Source organism: Triturus cristatus, chromosome 2_1 (assembly GCF_964204655.1).
Source record: "Triturus cristatus chromosome 2_1, aTriCri1.1, whole genome shotgun sequence".
NCBI lineage: Eukaryota > Metazoa > Chordata > Amphibia > Caudata > Salamandridae > Triturus > Triturus cristatus.
This window is the reverse complement of record NC_140581.1, coordinates 907,762,743-907,785,484: the sequence shown is the minus strand read 5'-3', so window position 1 is coordinate 907,785,484 and position 22,742 is coordinate 907,762,743. Positions and strand designations below refer to the sequence as shown.

The window sequence follows — 22,742 nt, the reverse complement described above, 5'->3', positions numbered from 1 at the left end:
AAAGGGAAGTGAACTCTCTATGGATGAACAATAACCCGAACTAGAAGCTTTGCTCCTCTATCGCCCTTTCTTTTTTTACCTGACTTTGTTACCACGATCTATCTTGTTGTAATTGCTAACTGGCCAATGTAACGGTCCAGTCCAATTCGTCACTGCTGTAACTGATGTATACTAACCTAAAATGATCCCATAGCGTTCGATCTTTGTCTCCCGCAACCCTTATGTTCACGCTATACAAAACTTTAAATAAATAAATTCTGTTTGCCCGAAGTGTGCCCGAAGTGTGCACCCGGTCACTCTTTGTCCTGTCGTCAGTGTGCTCATGTCAACATTTGTCCGGTCCTCAGTGTGCACCCAGTCACTGCCCTGCCTTGACTGTACACCATGTCACTGTTTGCCCAGTCGTGCATGTGCACCAGTGATTGGCACCCCCGTACCCCCTAATACTGGGTCGGATACCTGAATTCACTTACTGCAGCTGCCTGGCTGTGGCACTGCCCGCTGCCCCCACCGCCGCTGCAGCACTCCGAGAATTCCCCATTCGTGTGTGGTGTTTCCCCTGCAGTGGTGACCCCAGGTATCCGAGTCCTTTAAAGATGCTTCTTTGAACCCCAGGATGCTCTTACCGCCCACCACCCCGTCCCTGTATCTCTGTATCTGTCCCGCCCCGCAATGCGATCGGTGTGGATTGGCTCTTTGGGGGGTCCGGGGGCCAGACTCTCCTTTGTGTGCCGGGGGATCTAGGCACCGTTTCACACCTGGCCGCAGGGCCATCCTATTGTCACTGGAGTTTGGTAATTGCACCTGATTAGCATACGGCGGTGAGGTCACGGGGAGTTTAAAGCACTGGGGCAGCGGCGGGTTGAGGGAAAAAGACCAGAGCCTTGGACAGGGAGGGATGGTCCTTGGAGCGAGGACAGACAGCAGTTCCAAGGACAGACAGCAGTGCCAGGACAGCGGCAGAGCCAGCACAGAGGGCATCAGTGCCACAACACCCAGCAAGCAGTGCCCAGGAGAAGGGATTTGTGGATCTTTCTGGAAGCGGTTTCTGTGTCTCCCGGGACAACAGTGGGCCGTCTCCCCTGCTGAACTCTTCTCCCCTGAGCACCCCTGAACCCCAGATCCTGCACACCGGACTATGTCCTGCGGAACCAGAGCCACCCTGGTTATCACCACCGCCCTCCTCATGCACTGCACCCAGATCTGTGGAGCCATCCAATGTCTGCAAGTGATTTATTACAGTTGTAAACCATTTAGGGGGGCTGTGGGGTGCATGTCAGGGTGCTGGGTGGATTCGTACAATGCCATGGTATTGGAAGGTGTTCCCTGTGTTTTCGTGAAGCATGCACTGAAATATTGTATATATAGATCGCTTCTGCTTTGTGATATTGGAGTCGCTTGTTACACTTCGGTGGGGGTGGGAAGGACGGGGGGCTCCATTCCCATAAGAGGGTTTTGAGGACTGGGACTGATAAACAAGACGCATTTCGTATCAGTAGAAATACAAACAGAAATAAACCGCTTTACATCAGAGTATCCATCGGTTCAATGGCAAATGGAACAGCTGAGCCTTAGTCTATCGCTACAGAAGCGGTTTATCCGCACATAAAAAGCACCCTGAATCTCAAAGGCACATCATTTTATTTATCATGGACTGAGAGACACTCCGGGGCATAATCTAATGGAGTTCTCGCCTTTCTGCCACTAATGGGCTGATCGCTAGGTATCGCTCACTAACGCCGATTTCCTATCGCCATCGAGCTGATGTTAGCTACAGTTTTTACCGCCGTTCCCTGTAACTATCGCCATGTAGCGACAGCTTGTTAATACGCCGCTAACATGACGATATTTTTCAGGGTTAGACGGCGATAACAAAACTGCTGCTAACTGGCGTTGGCGATAATTGTCACCCGTCCTTGATAATATCCCCCATAATGCTTAGACTTTACTGCAAAGGAAATCACATTATTCTACTACATTCTATTTGTGTATTATTATTTTCTGAGTCGTATTGATTGTTCTATGAAATATTCAGTATATGAAAACCCAAATTCGTGCGTCTTCTCGCTCGGTCTTTTCCCTAAGTTAAACAACACATAAGAACAGAGGTATATGTAAAAGTAAATGTATCTTTGCGTGTTGAACAAACATGTTTGGGCAAAACGCTTTATCTTAGAATCTAGAGTCGCAGTCTTCCATTACTCAGATACACAGGTTAGAGGTGGGTAGAGCAGTTTTTCCTCTATTTTATATGACAATACATCTCAATTGGAAGCATCCTTTCCCATGGCCAATGTACTTAACCCAGTAGTCTTAGAAGCAACTTAAATGTTTCAAATATTTTTGCACAGCTTGAATAGTTCGCTCATTTATAGAAAAAATAACCTGACACTTCACGTTTGCTAAAAAAAAGCAATAAATGATTTTTATTTGTTATTTTATTATATCTTTAATTAACATTTGGAATTTTCCAATTCTCTCACTATTTTCCAATAGATACATGAATCTTATGATTTACAATCACAGAAGATCACGAAATATAACAAAATAGATTAAATAGATACTTTCATAAATAGCTATGTACACAATTGCCCTACTCCTGCGTCCTTCTTTAGTCAGAGGGCTGAGCTTTAAGTTGTACGACATCTTAACCCTCGTTTAGAATATTCTAGTCAAACCTGCAGGAATGACCCCTCAGCAGCAGCCCCATTAACGCTAGACTTTATCAGTGAATGTGCAATTTTTCCCAAAAGATATCCGGAATAAATCAAGGTGAAATGTTTACCGCCAATGTATTCTGAGGTCTCACTACAATTACTTTGATGGGTACAATGCAATGCGGTATTGTCTACTATTCTGTACTAGACGTTCTACCAAAGAGCGTGCAGGTAAGTTCGCTCTATATAAATGAGTAGGTTGACTGGTTAAAATAGACTTTCATTCATTGTAATTATGTCTATAGGTTATAAAAAGTCAAATGTAAGTGTCATCACACACAAAAAGTGTTAAACACCCAAAACAATATATTCATGTCTTTATAAATAATGTAGAAATGCAAAGGCTGTAAACTTTACACTAATGGAATGTAGACTGACTAAATAACAGGATTTTTCAGATTACCTTCTCATAAATTTGAATGTAACATTTTTCTTTGGTGGTTTGAAAGGTAAGACTGATTGCAGGTTTGATGTCCCTCTTGAAGGACAGCCAGAAATAGTCAGGCCTCCCATGCACTGTGGAATACGTGCCTCAGTGAAGAGTACATCTTCTGCCTGGTAGGAGAGGTAAATTGTGTGAGGTATGAAAGAAAAGGCACAACACTAGCTGCCATGCTGTTTTCTTTTTCTTCTTGAAATATTTCTTTATTGATATTTTTCGTTTAGTCCACAGAGGATACATATGTCATATAGAAAAATGCTGTGTTTGTGAAATGTTTTGTTGTCAGTACGCTAGCAATTATGGTAATGCTATAACTACTTCCTGAAGGAGTGTGATCTGGGATATACTGGTGGAGAGTCATTTAGTAGTTTTTTTACTTAATTGGTTTCTCATTTTTGTAATCCAGTTTCCTCAGGGGTTAAAGAACAAGGTTCATTCACAAAGTCATCTACTGTACAGTTTTAAAAACTATGGGGCATATTAACAAGGCACAGGGAAAATTAACGCTAAGGGCGCGTAGCGTTAATTTTTATAACGCCTGCTATCGCTGGATAATATCGCCTGGTTTTCGTGTTATTAACAGCGCTAACCGCCTAGGCGATAAAAAATCCAGCGATAGCGGCATTTTGGGAGGTTATCGCTGGTAATGCAGCGATAAAACTACAAGGATAGGGATATCCTTGTTGATAGCCCATGGTGGATTTAGCCATGTAATCCACCTCCCATTGGATTACATGGCTAAGTCTGTAAATTAGCAGACGTAAAAAAGCAGCGTTAACTGTGGTTAGGGCTGCTTTTTTTGTCTCTAACAGGGTTAGCGTGAAGCTTGATGATAGGAGAAATGTCGCTTAGCGACATTTCTCCTATTATTTTGCTCTGGAACGATCACTTTGCATCTCATTAGAGATGCAAAGAGAAGCGTAGTGAAAAAGGGTGCTAACATGCGATTTTGCATGTTAGCACCCTGTTGTTGATAGGCCGATATTTTTATCTCCGCTTCTTTGGCTTTTAAAGCCAAAAAAGTGGAGATAAAGCCCTTGTTAATATGCCCCTATTTGAGTTTGTAAACTGTGGATCAAGCAATGAGGTGAAGAAAATTGATCGTGACCCCTTAGATCTCGGCCTTTTCATGGAATTTCATATTCATATAGAGGGTGAAACTCACCTGTACTTAGGCCCAAGGTAACGAGTTCATTTGTTTAATCGCATACTAACTCCACATCAGCTTAGCAAAGTGTACAATCCAATTGTACTGCAACAGACACAGAGATTATCTAACAAAGCAGCTACAATATAATATGTTCAGAGATGCATTATGAATATTTCTCAGGCTGGTAAAGTTGCGTTCCTCAGAGGGCTGTGCACCCGTGGACAGAAGCAAAGGAAATCAGCCATCGAAAATGGAGGTTTGGCACTTAGTTAATCGTCTGTACAGTTTTTGTAGCCATCGATATCAACGAAAATAAAAATCCTTCATAAATGGTCATTGCAGTATGGACAGGAGCAATGCTTCTGGGGAAAAATCAGTCTGTTTACGAAGCACAGCAGCTCTTCGTCTGTGCGGATTTTTTGGCGAGCGTCCCAGTGAGGTTGGTCACCGACTCCCGATGGTCGCCTCGATCGCATCTCTTCTTCACGTCCCTGAGAAATAATAAATAGACACACACTGTGAGCTCTGTGTGGATTTCATGGCATGCCTGTGTTTTGTATATTCAATACCAAATATATTTATTTCAGATACCATACTACATATGTACCATACTACATATGTAGAATTAATGAATACATCCAATACTTACTCCCAAAAAACTATTAATTGCATGCTAAGCTGATTTCACATTTTTAACCATTTATATATATACACTTGCCTAGTTGACAAATCCTTTATTACGCTAGCAGCTGGGTAGAATAAAATCACTTCTGTTCGGCTGGAGTTCTTAAATCCTGAGAGTTATGTATGTGTCTGGTCTGCATGTTACCTGTTGGGTTTAGCTGGGAGGCACGAGGGGGGAATAATATTGAATGAACTGAAGGGAGGATTTTGGAGTTCTCATGACTACTCTCTTGGGGGGAATGTGGAATGTGCCCGAAATAATGGACGAAGCGCGAAACCATCCCAATTAAGGGAATACATACAAAATCAAAGACAAAAGGAAACTGAAATAATAAAGCAGCATTGTCTGCTGTAGCAAGACTTATGGAGCCCTTGGACCGCTGAATCAAGATGCACGCCCATTCACCCTGCTGCGAATCAAATGGAAAGTTTCGCAGAAACCAAAAACCAGTGTATGCCGTGGGTGGACTTCCTCTTTATAGGAGGAAGAGGATGTCGGCCATATTGGAGGGATGGGAGGCTAATATGCTAACTTTTGATTTAGGAGTTTATGTGGGAGGCTAAAGCTCATTGTGTAATTACTGTGGCGAGGAAGACAGACGAGGAGGTAATGAAGGGATTATTGTGGAGTTCTCATGACTTCACTCTTGGGGGAATCTGGAATGAGATGCTTGGAAACTGAGGCAGTTACTTTTCTTCTGGCTGCCCTGCCAGCTGTATCTCTAACACCTGGAAGTAAACTTACCTTAAGAAGCAACCTTGATGTCTGTGTCATCCTTAATGCAGCACCTTTCATTGGTAACGGCCAGTGGTTAATTTGTGAAAAAATAAGTGCCAGTGCTCTCGCCATGAGGCAGCTTGCACCAGCCCATTGCTCCTATTAGCTCCACCTATACCAGAACTAACTACTATCTATGAAACTCTAAAAGTGGGGAGAGGATGTGGTATAAGGGCCAGAGGTGCTGACTCTGGAGCTAGGGAACCAGGTTCGGGCCTCGGCTAGCATCAACATCCGGTGATTGTGGGCAAATCACTTATTCTCTCCATGCCTACAAAAAATGAATGTGTCCTTAACTGGTGCTCATGACAAGTGCTCCTATACCTTTGGGTCAAGTTTGCACTATAAGTGACTGTGTTGACGATTAAGTGCTGGTGCAGAGCACTGGAAACCACCGGCTCAAATTAAGCACTGGTAACATCACTTTATTATTACCTAATGCCTTTAGGTTCTTTAAAATAGGAGAACAGCCTTTACCACAAAATATTTACTACAAAATGAAAGTACAACGCATTCTTTACATCTGAATAACTTTTACTATGCTAGTCCTTACCTCGCAACTCTTTACAAAGCATATATGCTAGAATTGGTGACTATGCGGTAAGAAGTTTATATATATTAATGGTAAATAAAAAAGGATAGTTTGTGGGGACTCCCCCCAAAAAGTAAACTTGTAATCGACAGAAATGTAATAAAAAAATATATATATATATATATTTTGCTTACAATACTGTTGTAAGATGCATTGTATCATTTTTTAACAGTAGGTGGCAGTGTTAGACTGTGAATGGATTTTTCTGTAACTGTAAGCGCGGTAAAAGTGTGCATGCTAGTGGATTGAGTGGTAAAGGTATTTCAGATGTGAGTGAATGTAAATGCGTGGTAGTAGTGGGTGTTTTAAAATCTGCATTGTATGAACGTGCGTGGTAAAGTAATGTGTGGTAATGTCATACAACCTTTAAAACATTGATGATTTTAAAAGTTATACATACGCAATTATTTCAAAAAGCTAACACCCGAGCGTGTTTCACAAACCTCTCTAGGAAGAAGTAAATTACTTAAAATTAAATTAAAATGAGAGGTATTAAGTAAATTGCTTTATAATTGTGCAAGAAAGATCACGTGCAGTAGACATTTACAGCAGATAGTACCTTTTCTTTTCACAACAGGAATTTACTTTCAAAGTCATCAACCAAAAACTGTATTTTAGGTACCAGAGCAAGTCAAGTTTGTTTGAAATTTAGTTTGTTTCTCCATGTTATCTTTTATGTCTTTCTCCCCTCCTTTAGATAGGAACACTGAGAGAACATATTACCTGAACCAGTTTACGTTCACAGTAGGGGCTTATAAATGTAAGTGTCACTTTCTTGTAGATTTGATTTTGTGAGGATATGTTTTCTGAGAGTGTATTGTTCATTATAGAAAACATTTTTTTAAACTAAAAGGTAAACAGCCATGAACTGTATTTTAGGTACTGCCTTCTCTGAGAACACTGTTACCCAAAGTTTTTTCCTAGTGCCTAATGTATAAGGCAGTTATCATGTCCACCCTGGGCTCAAATGTCAGTGACTTGTTCAAGTATGCAATATTAGCAACACATTTTGATCAACTGTGGTCTCGGGGCACACACAGAATGGCACCTTCATTCAGAGCATCAACAGTGTGAATAGTTGTGCAGCAGATGTTAAAATGTTCCTGCTATTTATTATTTGAGCAACAATAGATAAACTTAACCCCTTCGCTGCTAGGCCTTTTCCCCCTGTGCTAAGCCTTTTTTTGGCTATTTGGGGGAGTTAGCGCCTAGGCCCCTGTAACTTTTGGACCACATAAGGTATTCATGTCAAATTTGCCTCCTTTTCTTCCAACATCCTGGAGATTCTAAAGGTATGCAGGGTTTGTGGATTCCCCTGGAGGGGACCCAGAAATTAGCTAAAATACATCTAAATTCTGTTTTTTGGGGTGGAACATGGGAAAAAAGTGCTGCAAATGATAGCGTCTGGGTTTCTCCCTACAAATGGTATCAAAAAAGGGTTTGTGGGGCTGAAATCACCATTTTCCAGCTTTTAGGGAATGCCAGACGTTTGTCAGAAAACCAAAACTTTTTACACAGTTTTGGCATTTTTCTGGGACATAGCCTATTTTTGCTATTTATTGTGCTTTCAACCTCCTTCCAGTGAATCGTAGACATGGGTATGAAAGCAATAATGGATCATGGAAAGCTATACATTTTTGAAAAGTAAACAAAATTCTGAATTCAGCAAGGGGTCATTTGTGTAGATCCTTCAAGGTTTCTTTATAGAAACTAACAGTTAAATATAGGAAAAATTGAAAATTAGTTGAAAAAACTGCCTGTTGTGTCAACGTTTTCACCTGTAATTTCTTCTATTTATGACAGCTGTTAGAAAGCAATATACCATTACAACCGCTGGACCTTACTGGTTGTGGGGATATATAGGACTTGTAGGTTCACCAAGAACCCAACGAACCCAGAGCCAAAAACAGAGCAGTAACTTGCAATGGTTTTTTATTAAGTACCGGGTATATAGCAATTAGTCTGGGAAAATGTATACATGGAAAAATCGGTATGAAAGACACCAATGTATTTTTGAAATGGGAACAAAATATAGAAATTAGAAACAGTAGATATATGCACATTTCCAAAATTGGGAATACTCATACTAGCATGAGAATTATCGATCATTTTTCAAAATTACTTCTTTTTTACACATTGTCTTTCATTTGGAAGGCAGAAATGCTTTGAAAGTCAATAGGTAATAACAGTTGCTTTACAAATCTGAATTACCCTATGTCTCCCAATAAAAATGGTACCTCACTTGTGTGGGTAGGCATAGTGCCCACAACAGGAAACGGCTCAAAACGCAACGTGAACACACCACATTTTCACAATGAAAAATTACCCTTTTTTTGCAAAGTGCCTAGCTATAGTTGTTGAAACCTAGCTCTGCCGGCACCTAGGGAAACCTAGAAAACCTATACATTTTTGAAAACTAGACACCCAGGGAAATCCAGGATGGGGTGACTCGACTGCCTCTCACCAGGTTCTGTTACCCAGAATCCCTTGCAAATCTAAAAAAATGTCAAAACAACCACATTTTCCTCACATTTCTGTGGTGGAAAGTTCTGAAATCTGCGTGGATCCACAAATTTCCACCCACCCCGCGTTACTCAAAGTCTTCCAAGAAAAATGGTACCTCACTTGTGTGGGTAGAACTAGTGCCCGCGACAGGCAGCGGCACAAAACTCAACGTGGACACACCACAATTTCACAATAAAAAATGACCCTTTTTTGGCAAAGTGCCTAGCTGTCGTTTTTTAACTCTAGCTCTGCAGACACCTCGGGAAACCTAGCAAACCAATACATTTTTTAAAACTAGACACCCAGGGGAATCCAGGATGGGGTGACTTGACTGGCTTCCACCAGCTTCTGTTACCCAGAATCCCTTGCAAACCAAAAACATTGTTCAAAAAAACACATTTTCCTCACATTTCAGTGGTGTAAAGTTCTGGAATCTGCGTGGCTCCACAAATTTCTACCCACCCCGCATTACCCAACGCCTTCCGAGAAAAATGGTACCTCACTCGTGTGGGAGGTCCAAGTACACGTGGCAGACAAGGGCCCAAAATATTTTGAGGTGACATCAAAATTGCCTATCTCAAAACGACCTGGTTTCGCAAGGGGGGGTCACCTGGATTTTTGGCCCCGTGCTCGGCGGCCATCTAGGGAAACCTACCAAACCCACACATTTCTGAAAACTAGACAACCCGTGATTTCCAGGGAGGTATGGCTTGCGTGGATCCCCCAACGTTTCCTTACCCAGAGTCCCCTGCAAACCTAATTTAGCTGAAGAAATCACTTTTTCCGCACATTTTTGTGTGGGAAAGTTGTGGCATCACCAGGCTGACACAAATTTCCTACCACCCAGCATTCCCCTGGGTCTCCCGATAAAAATGGTACCTCACTCATGTGGGAGTCCCAAGTACCCACTACTGGCAAGGGCCCAAAACGTAATGAGGCAACATCAAAATTGCCTATCTCAAAACGACCTGGTTTTGCAAGGGGGGTCACCTGGGTTTTTGGCCCCATGCTCGGCGGCCATCTAGGGAAACCTACCAAACCCACACATTTCTCAAAACTAGACACCAGGGGGATTCCAGGGAGGTATGGCTTGCGTGGATCCTCCAACGTTTCCTTACCCAGAATCCCTTGCAAACCTCAATTTTAGCTGAAAAAATCACTTTTTCCACATGTTTTTGTGTGGGAAAGTTGTGGCATCACAGGGCTGACACAAATTTCCTACCAGCCAGCGTTCCCCCGGGTCTCCCAATAAAAATGGTGCCTCACTCGTGTGGGAGGCCCAAGTACACGCGGCAGACAAGCGCCCAAAACGTATTGAGGCAAAATCAAAATTACCTACCTCAAAACAACCTGGTTTTGCAAGGGGGGTCACCTGGGTTTTTAGCCCCGTGCTCGGCGGCCATCTAGGGAAACCTACCAAACCCACACATTTCTGAAAACAAGACACCCGGGGATTCCAGGGAGGTATGGCTTGCTTGGATCACCCAACATTTCCTTACCCAGAATCCCCGGCTAACTTCACATTTAGCTGAAAAAATCACTTTTTCCACATGTTTTTGTGTGGGAAAGTTGTGGCATCACAGGGCTGACACAAATTTCCTACCAGCCAGCGTTCCCCCGGGTCTCCCAATAAAAATGGTGCCTCACTCGTGTGGGAGGCCCAAGTACACGCGGCAGACAAGGGCCCAAAACGTATTGAGGCAAAATCAAAATTACCTACCTCAAAACAACCTGGTTTTGCAAGGGGGGTCACCTGGGTTTTTAGCCCCGTGCTTGGCGGCCATCTAGGGAAACCTACCAAACCCACACATTTCTGAAAACAAGACACCCGGGGATTCCAGGGAGGTATGGCTTGCTTGGATCACCCAACATTTCCTTACCCAGAATCCCCGGCTAACTTCAAATTTAGCTGAAAAAATCACGTTTTCTACACATTTTTGTGTGGGAAAGTTGTAGCAGCACCGGGCTGACACAAATTTCCTACCACCCAGCGTTCCCCCGGGTCTCCTGATAGAAATGGTGCCTCACTCGTATGGGAGGCCCAAGTACACGTGGCAGACAAGGGCCCAAAACGTATTGAGGCAACATCAAAATTGCCTATCTCAAAACTACCTGGTTTTGCAAGGGGTGTCACCTGGGTTTTTGGCCCCGTGCTCGACGGCCATCTAGGGAAACCTACCAAACCCACACATTTCTGAAAACTAGACACCCCGGGGATTCCAGGGAGGTATGGCTTGTGTGGATCCCCCAACGTTTCCTTACCCAGAATCCCCTGCAAACCTCAAATTTAGCTGAAAAAATCCACACATTTTTGTGTGGGAAAGTTGTGGCATCACCGGGCTGACACAAATTTTCTACCACCCAGCATTCCCCCGGGTCTCCCGATAAAAATGGTGCCTCACTCGTGTGGGAGGCCAAAGTACACGCCAGGTGGTAGATAAGGAACCCCCCCAAAAAATTAGGCACAGTCTTTCTGCCTCCACCCCCTGGGAGGCAGATGGGGGCAGAAAGCCCACTAGGCACCGAGGATTTTTTTTTATACGTAGGGATGCCCATAAAAAGCATGCCAATGCCCCCACATCCAAACACAAATGGGACAGTCTTTCTTCACCCCAGGGGGCAGATTGGCAGATGGGGGTTATTACCCCTGATCTTCCCCGGGGGGGGGCAGAAAGCCCACCGGACAATAGGGATGCCCACAATGAGCTTGGACATTCCCCCATTCCACATAAATGGGGACAAAGTATTTCTGCCTCCCCTAGGGGGTGGGTGAGGCAATAGCCCCAGATCAGCCCCCATGGGGGGCAGAAATCCTACTAGGCACCAGGGACTATTTTCTTTCTTAGTGTAGGGGTTGGGGCTGTCCACAATTGGCATGCCAATGCCTCCTCCCCCCAATAGAAATGGGTACAGTCTTTCTGCCCTCCCAGGGGCTTATGGGAACAGTAGTCCCGATCAACCCGACCCTAGGGGCAGACAGCCCACTAGGCACTGACCTTTCCTTTTGCAATATGCCTTAGCTGTGGATTTTAGGCCCTAACCGAGCAAGCATCGTAGGAAACCAAGCAAACCTGTAAATGTTTTAAACCTAGACACCCAGGGGAATCCAGGATGGGGTGACTTGACTGGCTTCCACCAGCTTCTGTTACCCAGAATCCCTTGCAAACCTCACATTTTGTTAAAAAACAACCTTTTCCTCACATTTCGGTGATGGAAAATTCTGGAATCTGCTGGGAGCCACAAACTTCCACCCACCCAGCATTCCCACAAGTCTCCCGATAAAAATGCTACCTCACTTGTGTGGTTAGGCCTAGTGCCCTTGATAGAAATGGCCCAAAATACAACATGGACACATCACATTTGTTCACCGAAAACTGACCCTTTTCTCGCAATGTGCCTAGCTGTGGAATTTGGACCCTAGCTCAGCTGGCACCTAGGGAAACCTAGTTAATCTGTACGTTTTGGCAAACTAGACACCCAGGGGAAGCTATGATGGGGTGACTTGTGTGGCTCTCACCAGGTTCTGTTACCCAGAATCCCTTGCAAGCCTTAAACTTTTTTTAAAGAAACACATTTTCCTCACATTTCTGTGATGAAAAGTTCTGGAATCTACGGGGCGCCACAAACTTCCACCCACCTGGCATTCCCCCAAGACTCCTGGTTCCATAACTTTCCCACACAGAAATTTGAGAAATTGTGATTTTTCAGCTAAATTTGAGGTTTGCAGGGAATTCTGGGTAGGAAAACTTTGGGGGATCTATGCAAGTCACACTTCCCTGGACTCCCCTGGGTGTCTAGTTTTCATAAATGTCTGGGATTGGTAGGTTTCCCTAGATGGCCGCCGAGCCTGGGATCAAAAACACAGGTGACTCCCTCACAAAACAAGGTCTTTTTATAATCGATAATTTTGAAATCTCCATAGTACTTTTTGGGCCATTTCCTGTTGCGGGCACTAGGCCTACCCACACAAGTGAGGTATCATTTTTATAAGGAGACTTGAGGGAATGCTGGGGTAGTGAAAGTTTGTGGCTCCCCTTAGATTCCAGAACTTTCCATCACAGAAATGCATGAAAAATGTTTTTTTTGGTAAGGGATTCTGGGTAACAGAAGCTGGTGAGAGGCACATAAGTCACCCCATCCTGGATTCCCCGGGTGTCTGGTTTTCAAAAATGTACAGGTGTGCTAGATTTCCCTAGGTGCCGGCTGAGCTAGGGCACAAAATTCACAGCTAGGCACATTGCAAAAAAAGGTCCATTTTCAGTGGAAAAGTGTGATGTGTCCAGGTTGCGTTTTGGGTTGTTTCCTGTTGCGGGTAGTAGGCCTACCCACAGAAGTGAGGTTCCAGTTTTATCAGGGGACGTGGGGGAATGCTGGGTGGGTAGAAGTTTGTGATTCCACGCAGATTCCAGAACTTTCCATCATAGAAATGTGAGGAAAAGGTTGTTGTTTTTTACAAAGTTTGGGTTTTGCAAGGGATTCTGGGTAACAGAACCTGGTAAGAGCCACACACGTCACCTCATCCTGGATTCCCTTGAATGCCTAGTTTTAAAAAATGTATAGGGTTGCTGGGTTTCCATAGGGGCTGCCAGAGCTGGGGTTCAAAATCCACAGTTGGGCACATTATGAAAAAAGGGACAGTTTTCAGTGGACAAATGTGATGTGTCCATGCTGCGTTTTCGGCCATTTCCTGTTGCGGGCACTAGGCCTACCCGCACAAGTGAGATACCATTTTATCACCAGCAGTAAATGGAGTCACCCCCAATGCCTTGAGACCCTCACGGATGAGTAGTTGCACTTTACCAATCCTGATTGATTGATTGAGAGACATGGGGGAATGCTGGGTGGGTGGGCGCTTGTGGATCCCAACAGATTCCAGAACTTTCCATCACAGAAATGTAAGGAAAATGTGTTTTTGGCAAAGTTTGAGGTTTGCTAGAGATTCTGGGCAAGAGAGCCTAGTAAGAGCCACACAAGTCACCCCATGCTGGATTCCCCTGGGTGTCTAATTTAAACAAATGTATAGGTTTGCTAGGTTTCCCTAGGTGCCAGCTGAGCTTGAGTGCAAACTCCACAGCTAGGCACATTGCAAAAAAAGGGTCAAATTTGCACTGGAAAAATGTGATGTGTCCTTGTTGCATTTTGGGCCATTTCCTGACACAGTCACTAGGCCTACCCACACAAGTGAGGTACCATTGTTATTGGGAGACTTAGGGAAACACAGAATAGTAGAACAAGTGTTATTGCCAATTGACTTTCTTTGCATTTCTGCCTTCCAAATGCAAGACAATGTGTAAAAAAGAAGTCCTTTTGAAAAATGTCCTCTAATTCACATTCTTATATGGGTATCCACAATTTAGGAGATGTGCAAATAACCACTGCTTCTAAGCTCTATATTTTGTTCCCATTTCGGAAATAGATAGGTTTCCTTGATACTTATTTTTCACTCTTTATATTTTACCGAATTAATTGCTTTATACATGGTAAAATCTGAAAAACTATTGCAAGCTGCAGCACAGTTATTGACTCTGGGTTCCTCGGGTTCTTTGTGAACCTACAAGTCCTATATATCCCTACAACCAGAAGGGTCTAGTGGACGTATTAGTATATTGCTTTAAAAAATCTACCATATTTAGAAGAAGTTACAGGTGAAACGTTGGCACAAATGGCTGTTTTTTTTTTCAAGTCTATTTCAATATTTATTTTGAACTGTTAATTTCTATAAAAAAACGTGAAGGATCTACATAAATGACCCCTTGCTGAAATCATAATTGTGTCTACTTTTCAGAAATGTATAGTTTTCTGGTCTCCATTATTGCTTTCACACCCAGTTTTACCACTAACTGGAAGGAGGTTGAAAGCACAAAAAATAGGCTATGTCCCAGTAAAATGGCCAAACTGTGTGGAAAATGTTGGTTTTCTGACAAAAGTCTGCCTGTTCCTGAAAACTGAAGATGGTGATTTTAGCACTATAAACCTTTTGTGAGGGAAAAAACAAACGCTTTCTTCTGCAGCACTTTTTTCCTATTTTTCTGAAAACAAAATAAAAATTAGCTGTATTTTGGCTAATTTCTCGGTCACCTCCAGGGGAATCCACAAAACCTGGGTACCTTAACAACCTGCAGGTCATTTGAAGAAAAGGTCACAAATTTGGGTTAATACCTTATGTGGATAAAAAGTTACAGAGGCCTAAGCGCAAACTATCCCAAATAGCCAAAAAAAAGTCTTGGAATGGGGGAGGCTGGTGAGGCCTAGTAGCAAAGGGGTTAAGACAGTACTTGGTGAAAGCACCTTTTTCTAGTGTGTTAAGAAACAGCTTTCTGGACGTGGTAATGCGTAGCAATAATGTAGGTGGTAAAGTGTGACAAGAATGTTTGTGCATATTTGTTTTATCACATTTTGTGTGATAAGGATGTGTTCTATTGTTTTTTGTGTTGCTGTGTTTTTGTGCTGCATTTGTCCAATGTGACATTCTGTTTGACTCTTTTGATGCACTATTCTCTGTTATGTTTTCATTGTGTTATTATGTGGCTTTCTATGTGTTATTGTGTTATGTTGTGTTGCTTACTTTAGATATGCCAACAAATGCTGCTACATTTCAAGCACATGCCGTTAAAGTTCCTGGGGCAAGCAACCGTGTACTGCTGTCTAGGGTGGTAAAATAGCATTGCTCCATCACTTCAACTATTTAGGACAAAAGCCAGCCCAATACAACTTGGCACTATAGCACAACAATACAACACAGCATAACAATACAACACAATAATACAATAATTTGTTACTGTGCTGTGTTTTAGAGTGTACTTTTCTTCTGCTTTGCTGTGTTGCACTCTTTTATGCGTTTGTTGTTTTTTTATTTTGCTTTTTGTTATTTTAATATGCTATGCTCTGTAGTAATGAAAAAAATTGTTCATTATTAAATGTTTTTTTCACATATGTCAACAATAATATGCCACAAACCAACTTATTTTCTGCACATTTTCCATATTTAAACTGATTATAGTTAATGTAGGCCTGTATTGTCAAAATGGCTGTTGGTTGATTAATTTATTTGTGAACCGTGAACATTAATTTTGTTGTCGAAAATCTGAAGCAACTTTGGAAACGTGCAATGCTTATTTTTCTCATTTCTCATGCAGAAAATAATGGTTTGTGAGTGGTAGAATTTCTGAATTGAATAGAGGCCTTTGTGTTTCGCCTGCAGGGGTGATCATCCTGTTTGTCTTACCTGCTAGTTTGAAGGTCACAGTCGAAGCCTTCTTGTGAGAAAGTTTTGTATATTATAACTGGGCTCTGAGACTGGAATTGTATCTTTTCAATCTTTACCTGATTGGTTGGAACTTTCAAGAAATTACATGTTATTGATAATGGTAGAGTTCTGCTGAATGTAGCGTTTTAGACAGAGACCAGTTTAACTTCTTTTAGAGCAGATTCCATTTCACTTTCTTTCAGAGGAATATTAACTTCTAGCTTCCTTTAGTGCAGATGCCTTTTCCCTTACCTGAAGGAGTTTAACTAGACTCGTGGCCAGTTGCCTTCCCTGCGTACTAGGCAAAGCTTTACTTAATTTATAGACTTAGCCTTTCAAAGCCTATCAAGGCTGACACCTTCCGCCTGACTTCTCCTAACTTTCCAGCTTTTCCCTAGTTTAGATGAGTAGGGCTTTTCCTTTATGGGAAACTGATTCTGCTTTGACTTGTTTTGAGACAACTTTATAATAGGTTTTTTGTTTGCATTTATTATTTTGAGTTGCTTTCAAGTATATTGATTTATGCATCCATGTATTGGCTAAAGAGTTACAACTAATTTGATGATTTGCATGTATAATTTTGCTAACCATTAAATAAGCCTTCATGGTTTGCAAAACTCATAATATCCGCACCTTTGGGGGCAAAATGTGCTCCACGTTACTTAAATGTATTGATTTCTGATGAGTAGTCTCATTCCAGAACTTAAGTGCTCTCTAAACACGAACTTGCAAAAGAAATTTGCAAATTGCTGCATCAATAGTATCAGGCAAAATCAATTATTGAATGCATAGTATAGTTGAAGCAAATTGCTACTCCAGGTCCTTAACTATTTACGGTACCAGTCAATCCCAATATGTGAGGGACAGCATGCATTAAATTTGCAATTCAATTTCTCGCTTTATGTATTTCAGCCGGCTGTTACAGATTTTGGGGCAGATTTATGTTTCCTGGCGCATCCCTGCAAATCAGCAGGGATGCGCCAGGAAAGATGCGTCACGCAAGTTTACCCTTGCGCCACCACAGATGCGCCGCATTTACAATGCAGCGCATCGTGGCGCAAGGATAAACAGATGCGTGACGCATCTGATGGCGTAAGGGCGGCGCATTGCTGGAGTCGCGTCGCAAGCACGACGCAACTCCAGCAATGTTTAGGGGCTGACCATACCTAACATGCTGCGTCATGCCTTACGCCTGCTTCAAGCAGGCGCAAGGTTTTGACGCAGCAGCGTCGGAAAAGTGACTGAGTGAAATCTTGTAGATTTCACTGCGTCACTTTTCCGAGGCTTTTTCCGATGGAACGCCCACCCTGCATACATTAAACCTGACGCAGGTTTAATTTAGCGCAGGGCTTTACAACGTGACGCATCTCCCTAGATGCGTCACGTTGTAAATAAGGCGCAACATGGCGCATGGTTTCCGCCGCCGCTGCGTCACAAAAGTGACGTTACGGCGGCGTAAAAGTGGCGCAAGTCTAAAATAAATCTGCCCCTTTCTCTGTTGCAGTTAGGATCAAAAGGCTGAGCAAAATTCCAGGTAGCATCCTGCAGCTAGCAAACAAGTCAGGGAACGAAAAGTTACCATTATACTCAGTGATATCAACACGAATTGTATCTGCAGCTTTACCGGGCTATAAAAAGCACTTGCTATAGTCACACATCTTTATGGCACTCGATTTACGAAAGTCAGAAGGATGAAAGTCTGAGCCTGATGTAAATAAAATGAATCAATAAAGGAAGAAAGTGAAATAAAAATGTACATAGCGATCAGAAAACTAGCTGCACTTCAGTAACAAAAATGTGACAAGCATGAGAATAAAACAACGACAATTCTAGAGCAAAGTATACACAAAAGCGTTTTTCCCTCAGACCATAACATACCGTGCGAGATGCAGAACCGCTTCCACAACGTTGGAGCCTTCCTTGGCGCTTGTTTCACAGAATAAAGCATTATATGTCTGTGGAGGAAATGAATAAAAATATGTTTATCATGAATCTGCACTTTTCTTTAATCACTACGGTTGGCTGCTTGAAAGTTAAAGAGAGCGACACGTTTGCAGTGTAACCAGTGTGCCATGCTTGGAGAGTTGCCCCAATAATGTTTACAAGGATCCCAGGTAGGTCCAGGTAGTCTACACGTCTGATATTCCAGTTCATTTTATAATAGGGCACATCAATTCCTAATTTTGTGATTTGGGCGTTCTAATAGGAACCTCTCTTTCAATATGTTTTGTTCAGGTTGGTACATCAGCTAGGAAAAGAGGTAGGGGCGTTGATAAAGAGAGTCATGTGAAATGTTTTCAACAAATTATAGAATGTGATGCATTTTAGAATGAATGGTACAGGAGAAAGTCCTGTTTTGCTTTGGTCCCGTTAATTCCATGTTCTTGTCTAAAAAAACAACCTAATGTCATGCACCTTCAGAGAAGCTAAAACTATAGCACTAGATAAAGGTTAAAAAAGTGGGAAAAGGAATGTATTTTTTTGCAAACAGGACATATGGGTCCACCAGTCCCTGGCAAAGAACAGGAGTATTTTCTGTGTAGATGCCACATTGTGCTTGGGAAGAATACCACCACACAGAAAGTGACCAATGGCTAAAGTGGACTGAACCATTGCCCCATGTTCCATTCTTTCATGGGCCGAATGAAAATATGAATTACACTATAAAATACCGAAGGATGATGCGGACTCACTGAAAACCCCTGTATGTATGTATGTATATATGTATAGATATATATTTTTCAAGGAAGAAGAAATGTGTTGGCTACCATCAGGCATAAACATAACTAAAACACAAACAATATAGCTACATTGTTCTGCCTATAAAAAAAGCCCTTAAAAGATCTGAACATTTCAACCCCAAAATTGCCAACATACATAAGTAAATATAATCCAAACTAACACACCACATGATAGTCACCTAAATCTCATGTGAATTGGGAGACTTTGCTACACACACAGTCACCAAGACTGAACACTTTCCTCTCAAGAGGAGCCATACATCATAGGCAACTGATGTGTCCCAGTTGTGCTGTTTCCTTCCACAACTAGCTCATGGTCCTGTCCCACTTTCTTAATATCACACCGCTTCTTCAATTCCTCACTTGAAAATGAAGTAGTCCCACCCAAATTTAAATCAGCTTACATAAAACACCCAGAGAAAAATGTAGCACTTGTTTATAGAGACCTCGACAACTACAGACCAATTCCTAATATTCCATCCCCTATGAACCTGTTCAGCCAAGCTGGTCACAAGTAAAAAAAGTGGTGTACAGCATGGCTAAAAGTTAGTGGGGTTAAGGAGAGTGGCGTGGAGTGGAGTGTCATAAAGTGGAGCAGAGTGCTATGGAGTGCCGAGGAGTTGCATAAATTGTCGTGGAGTGGAGTGAAGTGGACTGTCATGGAGTGATGTGGAGTGTCGTGTTCGCCATAGGACTGGGAGATCACCTTACGATACAAGAGTGTGCAGACAGAGGTGGAAATCTTGTCCTTGTTGACCTACCAGTGAATTCAGCCCTGTGAACAACCACATCATAACAGACCAACTGCACACACCATTTAAAAATCAGTAATGAGGGCATTGGGGCCATGGCCGATGGATAACATTGGAAAGGCATAGTGTAGGAGCGTGAAACTAATTTTAAAAAGTGTTTTTTTTTATGAGGCTCTACTGGGGTTGTTGTCCCACTTGCTGACTTAATTACTTTTCCATGTGTCTTGATATCCCGGCATTGTTTGCTTGGCCCACAACCTGGCTCCAATTTCATACTCTCACCCACCTTCCTCCTTGTTTTAATGGACCCATTGTTCTTCATAGACCTTCTCCTGCCTTATCATTCCCCCTCTCTAGTTTTAATGATTGATTCAATTTCAAAGTCTGTATTACCCCTGGTCACAAAAGATGGTACATAAATGTATCTTCCTTTATTGAAGAGCGAAAGTTAGTGTGACAGGGTGACCTAACGACCAACACCCCTATAATTTGAACAAGCTTTAGCTTACCGAGAATGTAGTAGAATACAGTTGAGTCACTGTCATTTCCGAATTAAAATACATTTACAAAAAATAAATTAGCCAGGTTGCTCTGTACTTCCTGTATTCAACTACTATCACAAAGCTTCACCCTGGCACCCTTGTGTTCAACATACGCCTCAGTCCACTTAAACCCTCTCATCCTTCTTTTTCATGTTTTCCCCCTAAAATAGAAAGCACTCAAATCACCCTTGTTATCGCAACACTTTATGCAACTACCATCACTTCCTCAAGCACATTACTCAATTGGAGGGGGATCCCTTAAATTAGGTGGCCTCGTTTACTAAAATACTCCACCTCTGAATGAACCAACAATGAACTGCCCAGATCCTGCATGCCATTTTGTGTTTGCTGCACATTCACAGTGCCAAAGGTCAAAAGACTGGCAACATATTACGCTATTATAGGTCACCCTGCTTTAATTCTGGTTTTGGTTTGTGGTACTGATTGTGCCCATGCAGTGGTATAACTTTGTGATCCATATTCCAATGTTCTATGTACTTTCCTTCTACAGCCACACTCAGGTTCACAAATCCCCAACCAAGACCAGCATCTCCCGGAACTTCAGACACGGGCTGCAGACAGAGCCACCTGTCAGGCTCCCCTGTTGCCCTGGAGCTGACCCATCTTGCAATTTATATTGTTCAATCGCTAACCTTTACGCATCAGCTCAAAGCATGTGTGGGACTGAGAAGAAAACCTCTGGAATAGGAGATAGCCATGCAGAAGACGACCTGGTGTTCCTGGATCTGCATGGCTGTTTCCCCTTTCTGAGGAACAAAACTCCTAACTGCAAGTTGCAGGTGTGATGTTGCCAGCTGAAAATTGACGATGATGCCAAATTTTTGCACCTCTGCACCCTGCAACTCATAAGCAGGCCCTTTAACATCATCAATCTGATGCATTAAATGTTTGTGAGTTTGCAAAAATACATCTTGTTAGCGATTCAGAAATGAGCCTACTTTTTATACCTAGACAGAAAGGCATATATCGAGAGGTAGACTTTGCACCTCTGTCAGGGCCCACATCAAACACCTCACACAAACCAATCCAGTTTTAGGGAAGAGTACAGCTCAGGAACGACAACTCTAATGGGGATTCATGACACCCTGGGATCAAAGACAAAGATGTTGCTTGCATCCTGGAACTTCTTGACCTCCAACACCCTTCTATGGAACTAACCATTCAACTGATCAACATCATGAGAAAAAGGATGAGATTCAATAGTAATATTTTAAGCAGCTTTCTATCCTATGATAGGGTTGGATCAAACATAGCATGAATGAGTGAATATTCATCCCACCTCTCCTTGTCTCCGCATTGAGACTCGAAGGGCCCATTTTGGCCCCCGCTATTTTTAACCTACATATTGTGCCACTGAATGAAGAGGTAAAAGGGCTGCTTTTACACATCCCCCAATACTGTTATGAAAAGCAGCTGGGTCTTAAAATATATTCAGATCAATTTACCAAAACCCTGACAATAGATATAGAAAAGTGCAAAAATGCCTACACAACAGGTTCATAAAACTCATTCTATCCAAACAGAATTTCTACTAATTTCACCAAAACCCAATGACACCCAGACCAAAGCCAGAACGCAAGTGTCCTCCCACTCACTGTTTCGCTCAAACTAGTTGGCAAGGCAAAATCCCTAGATTGTATCGTGGATGATAAACTCTCCACCACAACACAATCAACACAACTAAAAACGCATACTTGACGACTTTGCACCCCCCGAAATATGAACGTGGATAGTCAGTGAAGAAGTATTCCGAACACTGATACAATTACTACTTCTGTCTGGAATTCATTGCAGGATTACCATGATCACAGGATTTCCCAAATCTAGCTTACCTTACCTCAGCGGCTTACAAAAAAGTAAACAATGTAAGCACTATAAATCCAATCAGTGCAGGCAAGTGTTATTTGTATACACCTGGGCATGAAGAGCACACTTCAATATGTGAATATATTAATTTCGAATCTTCATATAAAATACTAGTTATTTCTCCATTTACTTTAATTGTTTATTAGTAAGAGGAACTTGTTTTTATAATAATTTATGCTGCACTTGTGCCATTAGTAAGTGCTGTGAATAAATAGTATTAGTAATACCTAGTTTGTGATACATAAGTCACTGACATTGGAAGGATGACAGACTGCATTTGCCCTGCCCTGCCTTGATACAAACATGACTTTCAAATGAATGCGAGTGGTGAACTCGGCGAGCTGTCTTGACAGTGAGAAGCAAGATTGCAGGAGTCTTGACGAGACAGCACTGACTGCTAAAGGCGAATAGCACAACATGAGCATGGCTTTTCTCTGCAAATCCTGGCTTTTACTCAGTGGCATAACGTAAAATGGTGGCCCCCCCCTGCAGACTGTCATTTGGAGCCCCAGTGTCTCCCAGATCACCCAGACATGATATTAGTCTTGGGCTAAATGAGGCATCCCTGAAGGGTTGGGGCCCCCTACACTGCAGGGGCCTGCATTACGCCCCTGTCATGTACATAGGGACATGGGGTACCATTTGCTGGGCCTCTCTCTGCCCTCAATATTGCTTTTCTCTTTATTTCAACTCGGAAAAGCAGAGT

At 42.5% G+C, this 22,742-nt stretch overlaps 1 protein-coding gene across 1 annotated transcript in view; it reads right to left on the bottom strand.

The window, feature by feature from the left end:
- Nucleotides 1–2,398: 2,398 nt before the first annotated feature.
- Nucleotides 2,399–22,742, bottom strand: part of RASEF (RAS and EF-hand domain containing) — a 298,021-nt gene continuing 277,677 nt past the window's right edge. The window contains exons 16-17 of the mRNA XM_085633180.1: nucleotides 17,993–18,069; nucleotides 2,399–4,800 (exon numbers count right to left, since the gene is read on the bottom strand). Coding sequence (XP_085489306.1) covers nucleotides 4,692–4,800; nucleotides 17,993–18,069 — 186 coding nt within the window. The 3' untranslated portion in view covers nucleotides 2,399–4,691. The remainder of the gene's footprint in view (nucleotides 4,801–17,992; nucleotides 18,070–22,742) is intronic.